The 19,299-nt window shown below is 37.3% G+C and overlaps 1 protein-coding gene across 1 annotated transcript in view; it reads left to right on the top strand.

The window, feature by feature from the left end:
- Positions 1-10,429, top strand: part of Gpc5 (glypican 5) — a 1,239,739-nt gene extending 1,229,310 nt beyond the window's left edge. The window contains exon 8 of the mRNA XM_085698195.2: positions 9,493-10,429. Coding sequence (XP_085554321.2) covers positions 9,493-9,647 — 155 coding nt within the window. The 3' untranslated portion in view covers positions 9,648-10,429. The remainder of the gene's footprint in view (positions 1-9,492) is intronic.
- The last annotated feature ends 8,870 nt before the right edge of the window (positions 10,430-19,299 follow it).

Genomic DNA, 19,299 nt, shown 5'->3' on the forward strand with positions numbered 1-19,299 from the left:
CAGCCGAAGGGCATTTAGGTTGTTTCCCGGTTCTGGCTATGACAAACAATGCTGCTATGAACATAGTTGAGCACATGTTTTTGTGGTATGATTGAGCATCCTTTGGATATATACCCAAAAGTGGTATTACTGGGTCTTGAGGAAGGTTGTTTCCTAATTTTCTGAGAAATTGCTACACTGACATCCAAAAGGGCTGTACCAGCTTGCATTCCCATCAGCAATACAGGAGTGTTCTCTTTTCCCCACAACCTCTCCTGCATAAGTTTTCATCAGTGTTTTTGATCTTTGCCATTCTTACAGATGGAATCTCAGAGTTTTTGATCTTGGTATTTTATATCAGCATCTAGAAGTAACTGATTTAGCATTCTATAGACTCTCATGTTTCAACACTTTGTTCCCAACTGACCATGCTGCTTTGGAAGGTTATAGTATCTTTAAAGAGTATGTTTCCTGGGAAGTAGGTCACTGGCATGAACCTGGAGGTTTACAGACCAGCCATACTTAGTGTCTGTTCTGTGCTTCTTGGTCCAGCACAATGTAATCAACTAATGGGTGGGTTTTGATAAAAGCCCACGCTAACTATACATGTATTCGTTTTGAGAGCTGTGAACAATCACTAGGCTGGAATTATTACGTCTGCACTGGATGATTTCTCATCATGTAATGTTCACTATTATCTTTTTCAATACTTCAGTCCATTTGATCCTTTATTACTATAATGACATCTGCTATCTTTGGGAAATGTTTTTGCCGAAAGTACATTTTTCAAGCCTCTAATCCTCTCTATATCATTATATTTTGGTGTGTAACTACATTTTTTTAAAAACCTGATGTACATTCATTATTTTTATGATGTTCATTTCATTTTGAGATCACTGAATTATTTCCACATGACTTTAATATCTGATTTTGTATTTTTAGTTTATCAGGCTTTTTTTGCTTATTCTGTCTTAATTTTCATTAGTTCTTTCTAAATTTTCATTCGATTGCATTAACCCTCTATTTTTAAATATGTGTATAATGTATGCATTCTATATTAATTCTTTAAGTGCTTAGCTTTGAATTTTTAATGTTCATTAAAACACAAAGCTGGACACAACTTAAAAATTCATTAAGATTTCTTACTTCTTTTTATGCCATACTGATACATTTGCATATTTATGTTTTATGTGTGTGTATCACGGGGTCACACACATTGTTGACATACAAGCAGAGGCTAAATAAAAATAAGAGACAATCTCTTCTATTACTCCATTGAATATTCCCTTGAGACAAGTCTCACAGAACCTGACATTGAACCTGGAACCTGCCATTTTTCATATATTCCAGCAGGCCCCTGGGACCCAGGGATTCTCCTGTCTGCACCTCTACACCCTTCCTGGAGGCACATAACCTTACACAGTGTTTCTCACGTTGGTGCTGGGGCCGTGAATCTGAACTTAGGCCCTTGAACTTGCACAGCAAATGCACCTATCTGCCGCACTGGCTCCCCAGCCCTGCATTAGATACCCCAGCAATTATTTTCAGGCACCCTGATTACAACTGTTACTATAGCCCTCATTTATTGATATAGCTCAACAATCATTAAAACACAGTGGCTTTTATGTTTGTCATTTAGTTTGGTCAGTGTGGTAGTTTCAATCAGAATGGCCCCCATAAACTCACATATTTGAAGGCTTGTTCCCTAATTGACAGAACTGTTCTGGGAAGTATTAGGAGGTGTGGTCTTGTTAAAGGAGATTTGTCACTGGTGAGTGGGTTTTGAAGTTCAGAAGTCTACACTAAGACCCAGCCCCTCTCTCTCTCTCTCTCTCTCTCTCTCTCTCTCTCTCTCTCTCTCTCTCTTTCTCTCTCTCTCTCCCACGTTCCCTCCCCTTCTCCCTCCCTCCCTTCCTCCCTATGTCCCTCCCTCCCTCCTTTCTCTCTCCTTCTACAATGTGTAGATAAGATGGAAGCACTCAGGTGTTGTTCCACCGGCATGACTGACTGCCTGCTGCTATCCTTCGTACTGTGATGGTCATGGACTCACCTTCTGACATTGTAAACAAGGCCTCATTAAATGCTTTGTTATATTGGTTTACTTGATCATGGTGTCTCTTCTCAAGAATGGAAAATTAACAGAGACAGTCAGTAATATAATCTTCATCCAATTTTCTCTTATTGTTTCTTGTGTTAAGCATATTCTTTAGCAATTAATTAAGAATCAAGTGGGAAGTGACAAAAACACTGACATTTTTTTCAAAACATCCGTCTACCTTTTATTTAGTTTAAATTATCATACAAACCAGTGATGACATTTCTCTGCTTTGGGGTTTAGAATGAATAAATCTGCTTATTTTACCATCTATTGCTACTTTTTAAACTTAATGTTTTATTCTTCTGACAGTAATCAGAGTTTTTTCTGTTCACATTAAAAATTATCTTTGGTAACACAGAAAGCCACTATACTCTGCTTAGTAGTGAATTTTTGCTATTTAAATTGTAATATTGCTTTAAGTCAATATTGTCACAAAGGTAAATAAGGTATAACAAATATTTTTCCTAATTGTATTAACATAACTGGTATCATCAACTTTTATTTCTTTTTTTATTTATTTATTAAAAATTTTCACCTCCTCCCCGCCTCTCTTTTCCCTCCCCCTCCCCACCACCCCCCTCCCTTTCTAGTCCTAAGAGCAGTCAGGGTTTCCTGTCCTGTGGGAAGTCCAAGGTCCTCCCCCCTCCATCTAGGTATACAAAGGTGAGCATCCAAACAAACCAGGCTCCCACAAAGTCAGTCCATGCAGTAGAATCAAAACCCAGTGCCATTGTCCTTGGCTTCTCAGTCAGCCCTCATTGGCAGCCACATTCAGAGAGTCTGGTTTGATCACATGCTCCATCAGTCCCAGTCCAGCTGGCCTTGGTAGCTCCCACTAGATCAGTCCCACCGTCTCAGTGGGTCGATGCACCCCTCATGGTCTTGACTTCCTTGCTCATGTTCTCCCTCCTTCTGCTCCTCATTTGGACCTTGGGGGCTCAGTCAAGTGCTCCAGTGTGGATCTCTGACTCTATCTCCATTCCTTGCTGGACAAAAGTTCTATGGTGATATTCAAGATATTCATCAGTGTGGCTATGGGACAAGGCCAGTTCAGGCACCCTCTCCTCTGCTGCCCAAGGAACAATCTGGGGACCTCTCCTTGGACCTGGGAACCCCTCTAGAGTCAAGTCTCTCTTAAAACAATTTACAGCATCATTAATAAGAATAAATTTCTACAATTAAATTCAATATATGAGTGAAGATTATAATATAGCTAATAAATATACTTTAATGTTTTATTAATAACCAGCTACACAAAAAATTACTTTTATAAGATTTTACTAGAAAGTTCATTAGAAACACCACAATGAAACTGTTTAAATTACATAGCTTAAAGCAAAGAAAACCACCCTACAAACCACAATCCCAGAGACCTTAGACAACAATCAGGAAGCTAAGAGAGACTAACATAGATCTAACCTACATGGGAAGTAGAAAAAGACAAGATCTCCTGAGTAAACTGGGAGCATGGGGACCTTGGCGGAGGGCTGAAGGGGGGAGGAGAGAGGCAGGGAGGAGAGCAGAAATAAATGTAGAGCTCAATAAAAATCAATAAAAAAAGAAAAAGAAAAAGAAAGAAAGAAAGAAATTACATAGCTTCCAGATCAGATGTATGTATATGTAGCTTCTGATACGATTCTCAATCAGCACTAAGGAAAACTTACAGTGCTAGAAGGATGATTACTACAGAATGAAATGCACCAGGAACAGAAAGCCTCTCTGCATGTTTGAATGATAGGTAACCTCCAGAGTCTTACATATATGAACACTTGTTTCCCAGGGTGGGATGATCTCTTTGGAGGTTATGAAAGCTTTAAGTGGTAGAAATTTGCTGATGGAGGTTTATCACTGAGGCTGGGCTTTGAGTGTTCAGAGCCTCACTCTACATTCAGTTTGTTGTCTCTGTTCTGATTGTTTTGGAAGATGTGGTCTCTCTCCTTCCAGCAAGGCTGCCTGTTGTCATGTCCACCGTGCCATTGAGAACTCTGAGCTATAAATACTCTTCCATATGTAGATATTGGTCATGTTGTTTGTGACAGCAACAATAAAGCAACGAATACAAAATAAAAATAACATTCTTTCCAAGGTCTGTCCTGAAGCAAAGTTACACTTCCTGTTAAATAATGGAACACTTGAACTAGGACAGCTTCATTAACTAGACTTTTTGCATACCAAGTAGGAAACCGGTAAGTTGGATATCAGTTAGGCATGTTCAAGGGCTACAGGATCAGTAGACACCTCTGTGTTCAACTATATTGGTTATACTCTGATAATAGCCTCTATAGGAATGCCTATGGCACTCTTGGAGGTGTTTCGACATTGTACTAAATACACCTAGTGTCTTAGTTGGGGTTTCTATTGCTGTGAAGAGACACCACGACCACGGCAACTTTTATAAAAGAAAATATTTAATTGAAGAGGCAGCTTACAATTTCAGAGGTTTAGTCCATTATCACCATGGTCAGCATCATGGCAGCATGCAGGCAGATGTGGAGCTGGAGAAGGAGCCGAGAATCCTGTATCTTGATCAGGCAACAGGAAGTAAAACAAAACACTAGGCACTATCTTCAGCACATATGAGTCTACAAAGCCCACCTTCACTGTGAAATACTCCCTCTAACAAGGCCACACCTAATCCAGCAGTGGCAAACCTCACTTCTTTTGGAGGCCATTTTCTTTAAACCACTGCACCTGGATTTTAAACAATTCTCCTGCCATATCACTAAGGAAGAGGTTCTGTTCAAGTTACTTCAACATGAAGAAGATCAGGTTGGAAATCCATAGCAACTTTGTCAATTTTTCTCACAATGTATGTATACACACACACACACACACACACACACGTATCCATGGCTTCTTCATTCAAATCCACATTTTATTTCACATTCTCAGTTGATTCAATATATTCTTAGAGTTTATAATGAAAGAAACAAGCTTGAGGAAGCATAATTTTACAACTTTATAATTTTCTGCCTTGAATTACAGTTTTCAATTTATTAATTCACAAAATTGTTACTAGGAGCTTACTATGTCAATACAAAAATTAATGATGGGATTGCTACTTTCATAGGAATATGGTAATATTTGATTGAGATAAAAAGAACCCTAAAGATATTGCTAGTATATATACAAACTCTACTAAAATCTATTTTAATAGTTTTTATTTTTTTATTGATTTAATTGAACTCTACATTTTTCTACGATCCCCACTTTTCTTCCCCCAAGGACCTCATGCTCCCAATTTACTCAGGAGATCTTGTCTTTTTCTACTTCCCGTGTCGATCTACCTCATATTTTAACATGATTTCCTATTAATGGTCACATAAAGGCTAATAATTTCACTAACATATACATTTTGTGAATAATTGTATGCATATTTTCTTAATTATTCCCATAGACCAGGTTGAAAAGTGAAATTATTTTGTCTGTTTAAATGTACATTTAAACAGTTTTAATAAATTTTGTCAGTTTTTCCCAAAAGTCTCCCTGCCAATATATTCTGTTGTCTATGAACTGAACAAAATATTATTGACATTGTTCTCTATAAAAAATTAAATTTATTTGTTTCAGAACAATTTATTAGTCTTAATTCAAATTATTTTTGTAATTCCTCTTGGTTTTCTTTTATCATTCTATAAGAACATGTGTGGGTTTTGTATGGAATGCAAGAACTCTATTTAAAAGCATTATTTACTCATTGAAATATGTTATGTGTATTATCTCTAGTCCACAGTGTCCCTTGCTCTTATAATACTTATTTATATCATACAGAAATTCCTTCTTTTGTAGAGTTAAAGCTGTGAACATTTTCTTTATAAATTTTGCCTTAACAATCTACAGGACTGTTCCCCAGTTATAAATAAAGTACAAATGTATGCTTTTTTACCTTTTAATTGTTATACTTTAATTTCTGGTAGTGTAAAATGTTGTGATAAACTCTCTTTTCTCACCAAAATGCTCTCATCCCAAAGTTTTTTAAATTCTGTCCTCTTAAAGAACAGCTGAAGTTACTTACTCACCCATGCTCCGGCAAAACCAGAGCTTGCCTGTAAAGTCAATGCCTTGAGTGTGTGTTCTCATGAGCATGGTGCTGGACTTGATGAGTGGATCATACTGATCTTCACTCATGGCCAAGAGACCTTGAGTAAATAACAATTCCTACATCTGTTCCTAATCTTTAGAAGGGAAGGAAATAATTAAGTTAAATGTGTTCTGGTGTGGGAAGGAGTCATTATTCAATTACCATTACAACAATATTCATTCTAGCCACACTGCACAACAGACAAGGTGCCATGATTTTATGACGATTCTTTCTAGGAAGAAATTACCTTGATGTCGTGATCATCTTCATGTTGAGTGCAAATAACGTTCTGTAGTTCTGTTGTCAACATTTCAATCTCCCTCTGCCTTTCAACATTTGGAAAAGGGTTCCTGGTGTTCATGTTTTGTTCTTTTTGTTTTAAATCCACCAAACTATGACGTCACTGTGAGTGTATAGTACGCATGGAGACTGTAGCACAGTCTCTAATAGATGGGGACGAGATTTTGGGAATAGGTAAACTAATTGGCAATATTGACAATTCAAGTTCCTGCAGTTTTCCTTCTTTCAAAGAACTGTCCTTAGGCGCAGTCTTCATGGCTTAATGAAACTGGAGAATTTTAAGGCAAGTAAACAGACGAAAGGGAGATGTATACAGGAAAGTCTTAGTCCTCTTTGCCTCACTGAAAAAGTGTCCTTGTTCACGATAAAGACGATCTGGAATCCTGGCCAAATCCTCGGATCCCTGATCACCTTCACCTGCCACATGTCCCTCACCTCTGAATATTTCCTGTCACTTAACTAACACAGAAGATTGGCACATATTATCAGTCATTCCAAATGTCATGGAAGATGACAACAAAATCATCTCTTTTCTGTTCTCGACAAAATTGTTGATGTGTTAATGTCTTTGTAAAGTCCAGAGAGTCTGTACCATGGGACATCTGAACACATCCCAGGTCCACATGAGAATGTCAAAATCTGCCATCACTGCTCCCAGCCCCTCTATTTCATCTACAAACACTGCTATAGCATTGCCTATCCTATGGGACTACTGGAGTCAGTATTTGTGCCATAGAAATTGTACTGCAAATGTCACTAAGTGAACTGACACACGTCGCCATCTCCTTCAGAGTGTCCATCTCCCCGGACTTAGTCCGTCATTTGTACAGCCTCCACAGTGCCACCTGTAAAAACAGTGCCCATGTTTTCAGACTGCGTTGAATTTTTCCAAAACACAATCCTTTATTATTCTTCAAGAAGACTTATCATTCCCTCGAGTAGACAGTCACTAGAGGAAGAAATATGCATAGATCAGTTCCTTTGTGTACTGCTATTATGTACAGAATATTGTTTAAATCTTATTTTGTTTTTATTTAATCAATTATTGAAATAAATTCCAGAACAAATTTTTCTTTTGTGAGTCTTTGGTTAACTTTGGCATACTTTCCAAACTTACTTAAATTTAAGAAAACAACCATTATATCAAACAATTTTACGTTAGCTTTTCAGCATGGTTATATTTCTTTACAGAAGACAACACCAGGCTGTGACTAGAATCGTAACTATAGCTGTAGGTGGCATCCTCACTTTTATTCAAAGGTCATAAACCTTAAGATTCTTACATTAACTAGTAGTACGCATACCTCTGATATTAAACCAGGATATTGGGCTGAAAACAGTACAGCCCTCCTGATCTTGCCTGACTTGGAGGCATTTGACCGAACGCCACTCTGCTTGCAGGTGTGTGTAGATGGTAGGATTCTCAGAACCTAGATCAGTGCCTGGCTCCTGAAGAAAGGAATGAAGCACCAGCCTGGAAGACCTAAAAAGGGAAAGTAATTCATGAATCCAGTCCAAACACTGATTCACATTGCTTAAAAACAGAGGAGTATATCTTGTAAATCTTCAATATATGTAGTTGTCTTGGAGAGGTGGCATTTGTTCAAACTGCTTGGAGTCATCTTAGGTCCTAATTAAGCTCTAACTCAGCAAGTGGCTTAAAACATGACTAAAATATTCACATTTGACTCCTGTCCCTATAAAAAAATGAATCGCTAGTTTATTCATCTTGCCTAACGACACAGAAGGGCAAAACAAGTACCCAAACAATGAATAATAATGCCAGGACTCAGACTGCAAAATCAATACAGCAGGTCAACAGAGCTTGCTTTGTCTTAATGCTCTCATCCCTGAATGCAGTGGAACTTATGTTCTGAATTATATATGGGTATTGACCTAATTACATAAATATTGACTTTTTCTTATATGAGGCCCTTTTTCCAGTCTCAGTGTAATTATGGTGCCAATATTTGTGGCTGTAGTAACACTGAGTTGAAATCTTTTCATTGTGACTGATAGCAGCATGCCATGACATAACTCAGAGTCCCATGGCCTTAGAACATTGGAGACAATAGATAATGAGGGATAGAATAGCAATTCTCTGAGTGTACTGCACTAACATCTACCGTCTGAAGGAAATGATTGTTTTATTGTAAATCACTGGAAGACCATCCTCTCCCCAGCCTGTCAAATCCATAATGCACAAGAATAATAATTAAAAAGTAGGATCATTTCACCTGTCTTTTATTTCTTTCATATTTAAATCAAGTACTTCAGCTGGGTGGTGGTGACACACCCCTTTAACCTCAGCAACTGGGAAGCAGAGGCAGACAGATCTCTGTCAGTTTGAGGCCAGCTTGCTTTACTGAGAGAGTCGCAGGGAAGCGAGGACCGTCACACAGAAATCCTACCTCAGAAAACCAACAAGTAAACCAACAAATAATAAATGAAAGTCAAAACATAAATAAATGAATCAAGTGCTTCATCCTTATACTCAATTGCCAGTGTTCTTTTTGATGAGTTCTCTTATATATGGACAGATATCTATATTACTACCTACATGCCTCTATATGTACAAAAAAGCTGCACAATTCATTGATTGGGGGATATTATTTTCTCTCATCTCGTTGATTTCTCATGAGAAAAATTGTTGCTAGTTCTATAGTTGGTAGAATAAGAAAAAATGTGATGGAATATCTCAGAATATTATAGCTCACTAAATTCCTTTGCTTCTTTACCACTTGATGACATTAGAAATATATCACCAGAGATTTATTTTTTAAAACAAAAAAAAATTATCTTGCTTTGCGTTTAGAGCATTTCTGGGAATGCCCATATAAAGATGTCACTGCTCCATGGGGAGTAGGGCAGGACTAAGTAATTATGAAGCAAGCAGCTCAGTATCTAGGTGAACACAGAGAAGACAAGTAAAGCAAGAAGTCAGTGACATGGTGTTATCGCATATAAGAACTATTCTAGGCTTTCATGTTGAGGTACCTCCACATCACTCTGTGTTTTCTTATGTGTCCTCCAGGGATGCCAGACAACATGAACTTCAGTGATGTCAAGCAAGTCCACCGAGCAGACCATGGAAGTACTCTGGATATAACTGGTGCAGGATGTGCATCGGGCACTGAGTCGATGATACTCACTCTAATGGGGATGCTGGTGATTCCTGGACTTTGGTAATGGAACTCTTCTGTCTGGACATACCACTCGGGAGTCCTGTTTTATTCTATATCCCCTTATGCTTGGAATAGAAGATTTCTTTAAAAGGAATGACTGAATTTGGAAAAAGTGTGTCATGCTAACTTCTTAGACTCCAACTTGAAAGTCCACAGAGTACCTAGAAACCAAGATTCTGACAGACGGTTTCAAATTTCTGGCGTCTAACTTAAACCTTCTTAAATTCTAACATTAAATCTAAAACTGTGAAAAGCTCAGAAGGGACTTTGAATAAGAAGGATTTGGTATATCTTTAATTCTATTCTCCTCAATTTCAAACCCTTTCCTTTTAAAATTGAGAATGTCATCATTTGAGAGTATGTTTTCCAGGCTCAGAAAACAACTAGTATTTCTTAAAGCACCAGGAATAGAAATAACATTAAGTAAAAACACACAATGGCGAGTATTATGCATGCATTTTTAAGTGAGTCTTACATTTTTGCAAGTTACAGGAAAATTACTAAAAGTCTGTGAGTTATAAAGTAGATTAGCAGGGTTATTTCTCAAAAGTTTACTGAAAGAGCTTGACAATGTTTGCCACTCTGGCTTCGCCAGTGAGCTTAGTAATTTAGGGGCACCTATTCATTGTAGTATCACAGCCATGTCCCCTCCTTTCTCTTTACCTAAAAGATCTAGTTATGTCTGAAAGCACACTTGTAAACTCCAATAAAGCTGTTGATTCTTTGATGAGAAATTTTAAAGACTATTAAGGTCGTCTTTTCTAATAAAAATTTATTCCTAATGTATTTATTTTGAAAATGTCATTTGTTACTTTTTTTAAAGCATCATATGGAACACACAGTTGGCTATTCTTGCATAAGGTCTGATGAATATCTTGCAGTGGGTAATAAGACAGAACATGCAGCATGCAAGTGTTTAGCTCTCTTCCTATGTGGTCTGCAGGAAAGTTGCTAATCCACCATCCCAAGTTTCTCAGCTGTGGTAAGTTACAGAGACTGATAGGAGTCTTCCAAAGCTGCACTTAAGGAGGAGAGTTTCGTCAGTGTTTATTAAGAAGTATCACACCTGGCTATGGCCAGGAAATCTAATGAATATGAAGTAAAGGAAAAGAAAAATGAAATGCTGAACTTCTTAAGCAAATAATTCAGAAGGATTTAAAATGACCTGTGACAAGGGTCGTAAAGGATTCATTTTAACAGCCAACATGACAGAGGCAGAACTGATTTCTCCAATCAGGAAGCAGTATGTGATCAAACCTTATCTCTCTAAGGTTCCCAATCAGGTGTTTGGAGAGTTGTCAGTTTCAGTTACAATATTTTTAACTTCTCAAATAGATTTTATAGTCTGTTCAAGAATGTCTTAAACCTGAAACCAGTATTTCACCTGCTGATTCTCCGTGTAATTTTCTTAGGCTACTACTCCAGGCAGAAATATGGGTAGCTCTTGACCCTTCAGCTACACTCAGGCCAGCCCACTTCACAAACTACAAACTTAAATTTTTTTCCGGTTACTATATCAGGAAAAAATTAGTATTCAGTCACTCATGCAATCTTGTCCCTGCCAAGGTTAGTTTCCTATAGAAAAATTCCTGAGTCCCTAAATTAGGGGAAATTCATTTTATAGTCTGAAGAGTACAACTCAGGAGTTTAAGATGTATGTTGACAAAATTAGTTGATTCAAGATAATTTGGGGCATTACCAGAAATGGCTAAGAGCAGAGAGCTAACAGAACCAACAGAATCAACGGGTGCATTTTGTAGACTGCATTTTATGTTCTCAAGTGTGTGATGTCTACCTCCAACTATGCATTTCAGATACTACATATGTCAGAACACTGCTGGGAGAGCTCAGAGCCCTAGGAGGTTTGCAGAATTTCTTTAAGTGCCTGAGGCATCATTTTTAGTATTCTTAGTGAGGGTATTCATACTTTAGCATGTCACTTGGTGACATTTTATATTTATATAGGACTTCATGATGTAAAAAGTTCTTTCAAATGAAACAAAGTGTCTCATGTGACCTTCCTCACTCTCCAGGCTGACTTGATTTTTAGTCCCATAGAAACAATGACATCGAATTTTCTATAATATGGCTCCAAATCAGCGTCTCTGTGATTTCCAGAAATGATAGCTAAGAAGGTTTAAACAAGAGTAAAATTATTTAAGCATACATCTCACTCCCATGATGACTTAAAAATATCAAAATATAATGTTTTATGCATATCTTATATTGAATGATTTTATCCAAGTTGTTTTTGAGCCCTGAATGATTTTTATACACATTGAAGTGCTCACAAAGTTATTGCCAGGTTCAGGTGTATAGCTAAAAACTATATATAAAAAAAGAAAAAGGAACAAAAGAAACCGAAAAGAAAAGAAAAACCTACAAAAAACCACCTTTAGTTCTTAGTTGAATATTTCGCATCTCTTGGGGGAGAGTGGGTTAAGAATTAGAGTGAGAATTTTCTCGCCCGTTATTCCTCATAGACACAGTGATAAATGAGTTTATTGAGTTTATGCACAACCTCTTTCGATCTTCCCAATAACATTACCACCTGTATTTTACCAGTGAGAGGAGTGAGATTTAGGGATACCATGAAATTTGTCTGATGCCATGCATCTAATCATTATATAATTAGAAGGGGGCCTTTGATAAAAAGCAATTTACATTCCTAGTTTAAAAGCAATAGCGTTTCACAGCAATAGAGAAAACATAGGTGTTAATATCAAAACTCTCCAGGTTTCTTCAACTCTCTAAGCTAGTACATGAATTTGTCCTGGACTGCTGCTATTCAAATCAAGTTGTACTGACTTCATAATTTCATCATTGTCAAACTGTGTGTCAATTTGCATATTGAAAGTGAGCAAGGAAAATGTGGACCTTTTGTTCTGACAGTTGTTCATCTCTGATACATTCAAATCACACTCGTATACAGCGGCTCCCAAATAAATCAGCTATCAAAAATGCAAAAGAAAACAGCAGTTTTATAATTATCATGGAATCATGAAGTTACCCTTTGTTTCCTGTGGTACTGATGGGAATGAAATTTCTAGGCCTGTAGAGCACAGGGTAAAATTAGAGAAGGAATTGTACAGAGAGAGAGGGAGGAGAGAGGAGAGAAGGATGAGTGAAGGACTGGAGGAGGAAAGAGAAGAGGAAAGAAGGTAAAGAAGACAGGAAGGGAGGGAGGAAACTGGAGGGAGGCGGGTCGCTGACTGTGGGGGAATCCTCTTTATGCACCCTGGATTAGCCTTTAAATCTACTGTTTGTTCAGGGGAATCTTATGCGTGCGGAGATGCTGGCCGTTGGCTGTATTTTCTCCTCACTAAGGGCAGAAGTTAATGAGATATTTTCCCCTAAACACTTGTGTCTTCTGAAGTGTTTGCTAAGGACACTTGGAAATGACTCAATTAGGCTATTGTTTTCAGACACTTACCTTACTGTTTTATCTCCAGAACTCTTCAAGTACAAGAAACAATTGTTTCTTTCTTAGTACGTGAATTTATTCTGGATTGCTGCTATTCTGTAAGATATTCACTGTGTGCAAGGAAGTAAGTATCAGATTGTCAACTGTGCATTCAAATAAAATTACATGGGCTATATGAAACAATAATAATATTGTTATGTATGTCTTTGGGCACATCAACATTTTAAAATCATATTATTATATGCAATTCATTTGTAATTAAGATATCAATAAATCACAATTTACTGTTTGAAAGAGATTTTGTTTTCTAAACTTAGTAATTTTTGCTGTTAGCATTAATTTTAAAATCAAGATTTAATGAAACACTATTTCTAAAACCTCCTTCATCTATAAAAAGAAGTTTAAAATGTTACATGGTATTATTAATTCATTCATAGTAGCACAATAAGTTATTTGGAATGGAGTGGGCAATTAATATATTTGTACATATATTTGCAAAAGTGTTATTCAACAGTCTCATCTTCCTTCCATAAATGTTCACCAGAATGTGTTTTGCCAAGAAGTTTAAACGATTACGTATTGTGCCTTTCTGGTAAAGCTTTTCTGGGACTGTGGCAAAGTTTAGGGAGAAAGAGATACTGCAATTTGAAACAAAATTATAAAACAGGACAGAGGATCTGCTAGAGTCAGAACTCCTGGAAAGAGGAGGCGTGTGTGAACCATCAGCATGGCTCTGATAATTCGGTGAGTAAAATGTGACTTTTGTCTGTTTTCGTAGCAATCTTGAAAACTGTTGGGCTAGGAGCAATGAAGGGTGGTAAACCAAAAGGAAGCCTTAGGTTTTCTCAAGATGATCCATCTAAAACCACTAACATGAGGAAAAATAAGTAAGTAACTACAGGCTAGGCTGCGAACAAACGCAGGAACTTGCTTTGAACTTTGAGCAGGATCGTGTTCTCTACAAAGAAGCAGCTCCACAGTGGTGATCAGGGAGTTCCAGGCCTCTTATCTCCCTTCTTCCTGTTCCCACATGCCTCCTCTTACCCTGACTTTCTTCCTCCTTGTGTCTATTGATGTTATGTTTCTCTTCTGTAAAAATGGGGACAAACTACATCAAATCCATGAAATGACTAAGAGAAGAAGCTAATGCACCATTTCCTAGAAACCCACCTGTCCCCTGGTGAACAATGATTCATGTTCGTCTCCCATGGTGCCTCCTGCTACAATGAACATATTCCTGAGATGGTATTATTTTCTCTGTGTCCTGCCTGTTGACAGCTGTTGACATGGGAAGGGAATGTGAGGGCAAAGATATACAGGCATTTGAATATTATTTGAAAAGTGAGAAACACTGGACAAATGTATAGTCTATGGCATTATATAGGGAGAGTTTTCTTCTTTCTTTTAGTGCATAAATATCATATTCACTCTGACTGAAAGTTTAACTCTAAATTGTTTCTCTAATATGACAGATTAGAATTCGGTTGGGTAGTATTTTTGACTGATCCATTCAGGCACTTCCATCTGTTTGCTTATACTAGTAAGCATAGCACAACGCCAACGCGGTGAGAACCTATTATCGACAAAAAAAAATTAAAAAAATAAAACTATTGAAATAAAACTATTTCATGTTCTAAGTAACAAATCATTCTAGGTTTTTGCAGAGTTCCTATTGCTAAGTAAGTATTTTAAGACAGCCAGGCTTTAAAATATTTCTTTTGTTTCTCTTCTCTGGATCTCATGGGTATGGACAAATTTTAGATAGTTCCATTTATCTAACTTGAATACTCATAGTCCCCGCCACACACACATCCAGGGTATTCACATGCGTGCTTGTTCTTCTTCTTTCTCATTCGTCCTCCTTTCATATTAAATTTAGCTCTAACACCAGGGTTTAGCATCCTGAGGAGAGTCCATATGCCACAAGCCTTAGCGAGGTCGTCTGATGGGCAGTCAGCTCCATCACTGATTTACAGCATAGAACTTTGCAGTAGGAAACAGAACAAGTATTGCAGATATCTTAGAAGCAATTTTCCATCTGACCTTGAGCGTGGCTATGAGAGCTGCAGCCTCCTTTCATAAAGTTGTGTCCTCAAGCCAAACAATCCCACATGGTCTTACTAGATTCCTAGATTTCAAAGCTAAAACTTCAAATATTACTGATACAGTGGCAGAGAAACTTTGCTGGCTTTATGGTTTCTGTAACTTAGCATTGTTTGTACATGCAAGGCACTAAAGTGATGAATAGATGGAGAAATGCTCAGTTTTTATTTAATAGGAAGGACAATGTTACAATCCGATCATTAATATTTAGTCAATAATATTCTTGGTTCTAAATAATTTTCAGGAATTGAGATCTATGGCCTTCCTAATTCAGTTATGGTGTATCATGATACCCAGAGACAATTAACACTTTGACTGGCCACTCTGAAAGACTAAACCCCAAAGGGTATGGTAGTCAATGATAAGGTTACTCACATTGGTTTGGCAGTGTTCTCTTTCTCATGGAGTTTTCTAAGAGACACTTTTAAATAGACATAAACAAATGCTGCCTCCTCTGGTAATTTATTGCAGATTAGGAAGGTGGAATAGAGAAGCTTATTTTCTGGGTTTCTGTAGTACGAAGTTTAATATAGAAAACAGAGGAAGAATACCTGGGCAGCAGTGGACGCAAATATTAGCATCATTCAGAAAATATGCAGGTGGAGGCCTGTGTCACAGCTCCGATGACTAGCTTGTAAACATGTGGCATGTGCCTGAGACACAGCTCACCAAAGTATGCACATGAACATGGGTTATATATCATTTTAGTTCTTGTTTCCCCATTTATAAATTATTTTCAAAAAAAATCTGAGATTTTCGTCAAATATGGTGAACTGAAAGTAACATATATCTGTAAACTATACTTGCCACACACACACAAGCTTAATTGGATTTATCCTGCACAAGAGACAGTGCTCTTCCCAGAAACCATCATTTGTCAGATAAAAATCCCGTGTTGGGTGTAGGATACCTTCCCACAGTTGTTGACTAAGGGTGTCCCCAAGACACGAAAAGCAATAAAGTCTATTGATGTTTGTCGTGGCTTAAATAGGAAGTACCTGCTTAGGCTCAGGTATTTGAACATTTGGGTCCCAGTTAGTGGCCCTTTTGGGTGAGATATGGAACATTTTGAAGCTGCAGACTCACTACAGGAAATTTGGTATTAGGAGAATAATTTGATGTTTATATAGAAGACAGATAGAGAAGGATATGATGATTATGTGTTAACACAACTATTCAAATATGTGATGATTCTGTATTTGTTGTTTAATCTATATATACAATTTCATAGAATATCTTGAATTTTTTAGATCAATAAGTACAATTTCAAAAATAATTGTAATTGATGTATAAAACTCTTCCTATGAATGTTACATAGTTTATTGAGTCAATCTTCTATTGAGAAACACTAAATATTTAATGATCTGCCGTAAATAATGTTATCACTAAAATCTTTATAAACTGGGTTTAACTCATCATGGTTATGTTGCTAAATTAGTTCTTCCTTAAGGGGAACAAGGGAAAGAAATGTCTTACTCTACCTGGCTTGACCATAGTAACCAATGAAAAAGAAGCCAAGCAAGTCACAATAATGCTGACAAGTGAACTGGTTGCTATTTTGTTTGTTTTTGTTGGGGTTTTTTGCTTTGCTTTATATTTGTCTTTTTATAATCAGTGTGCTCACTGTGGTGACTTGAATGAGGTGTTCCTCCTAGTCCCCATTTGGTGGCAGTGTTTGGATTGATTTAGGATGTGTGACCATTTTGGAGGAAGTATGTCACTGAAGGCATGCTTTGAGAGTTTAGGGACTCTGTGTTACTTCCTGTCTACTTCCTTTGCTTCCTATTCCTGTTGCCTTGCCTGACTCCTACTGCAACAAAGTCTATTGTTAGGCTTCTATACCATTATGGACTCAAGACCTCTTGAGCTTAAACAAACTTTTCTTCCATAAATGCCCTCCATCATTTTATCCCTGCAACAAAAAAGTGATGGATATACTTCACTCTGCATCATTGACTGCACCAGTTGGAAGGAAATTTTTCTATAATACAAATTTATGTTACTATGATTGCATATTTATCTTTCTTCCCTAAATAGACCAAAGGTTGCACAAGCTATTTGAATCCTTTGTGGTGGCAATGACCTTTACATTAGTAAAAGTCCAAATCAGTATTTTTAATCTAAACTAGCTATTATAATGAAAGAAAAATCATGCAGAGATCCTAAATTTGAATAAAAAGAGGAACAAAAGCAAATGTAAGTTTATAACTGCAGATAAAACCAGCAAAAATATTTGACATTGAAGCCTTGCCTTAAAGTCCAGTGGCCAACCAGTACTTTCACCTCACTGTCTTTCCAGAAAAACTTGTGAGTTATCAACAAACAACCCCAGAAGGGAACAGCCTTTCTCTTTATTGATCAACCCCCTAGTCTAAAGCCATCCTCACTCTTCTCTGTCCAACAGGTCTAATCGATAGCCAGTGTTTCCTTTCCATCAGTAAGGAGTGCTTACAGCTTTGATCTGATGTAAATAGTCTTGTGCTTCCTACTGCAGGTGTTCAGATGGATAGGTCACAAAAAAGCTCATTCCTTTGTTTGACTCATATCTAGTAACTCTATAAACGCTTTTATTTCAGAGATACATCGGGTTTTAAGTTTGTGTTTAGCAATATCTGTAGTCCAAGAATTTTAATTTTTCTGTTTTTCTAAAGTTGTTCCAATTAATCATTCTTACAGATTTTTCCATCTCAAAGTATCCTTAAGATATTATAATGTTAACTTCCACCAATGTTAAAGGAAATTAGAATGAAAAGAAAATAAATCTTGATGCGTAGAAACTATTTGCAAAAAATATTTGTACCTTAATTTCCTTTGCTGATGCTGTGAAAATTATCCTGGCAAAAGTACTTTAAAGGAGACAAGCTTTCCTTGGCTTACACCATCAGGTGCAGTCCATCATTGTAGAGAAGTCAAGGCACCAGGAACCTGAAGCAGCTAGTCACATTGATAATTAGGAGCAGAAAGTAATGAATCAGCATATCCATGCCCAGAAGCATCTTTCCCTCTCCATTTTCTACACCCCAGAATGCCCTGCTCAGAGAATTTTCCCACCCATGGTTAAGATGGATCTTCCCACATTAGTGAACTCAATCAACACATGCCCCCATAGAGATTCTCAGAAGCTAACCTTAGTCTAGCAAATCCTTTGCCAGGATGCATGAAGGTGTACCTCTTGGATATCAAGTAGATAATCAGTATAATGCATCACAATTTGAAAATGGAAAGCTTCAAATACAGATTATCATAGTGTTAATTTTACATGCAAAATGCCTTCTTTATGAGCCTAGACATTTGCAGCTTTTCTGCATCTGAAGTTATCATACAGTAAAATGCAAACTGAGAGCCATGAAATGCCGAAAACATCTGTGATAGAAGGTAGTTTGCTAGAGTTGGTGAGTTTGCCAAGATTCAGTCCCTTCGGAGGGGCACTGAAACACAATCCCTTTCCACTCACAACTGATTGGGGACAGGGACAGTGTGGCGAGGCATTGCACAGAAGGGACACCATGTGAGCACAGATGGTAGTTACAAGTTTCTAATAGGAAAACGATGAAAATACATAGTTTTACCCAAATCTGTGACAAATATTCCAGCTGCATCTCATAAACTATCTAACAACCATCTATGGAGTTTTCTTTCACTTTGATTCAGGTTTCTCTTGGGCGTAATATTCATCTTTATTCAATAAAACTTGAGTAGTCTTCCTTGGTTATAAATCTAAAGCCATAGAATGTTTATTAACCCAGAGAAATCTTATTTATATATATTATGAAAATCTGTCCTAAGGACCTCTAGTGGTGATGAACTTCAGCTAAGGGCTAAAAAAAAAGGAAGTTTCCAGAATGGTGGTGTTAAGCACACAGCACATTTTGCCAAGGAGAGATACCTTGGCAAAAGTTATTCAAAATCATTAAAGTCTTAAAAATTTCTCAATAAGATAACGATAAATTTGAGGGGCACACGCTTATATATCAACATCTTAGAAGTCTTAAAAGCATGTGAAGCAGTGGCATCTCGATTATAGACAAGTCAGCCTGAGATAAAACATCTCCAGAGAACTCCATGAGTATGCAGCATCTCCCCCCTCACTGAGGTCACCGGGATGGAAGATCAAGTCCAGGTAAATTTG

Source organism: Myodes glareolus, chromosome 12 (assembly GCF_982192425.1).
Source record: "Myodes glareolus chromosome 12, mMyoGla1.1, whole genome shotgun sequence".
Taxonomy (NCBI): domain Eukaryota; kingdom Metazoa; phylum Chordata; class Mammalia; order Rodentia; family Cricetidae; genus Myodes; species Myodes glareolus.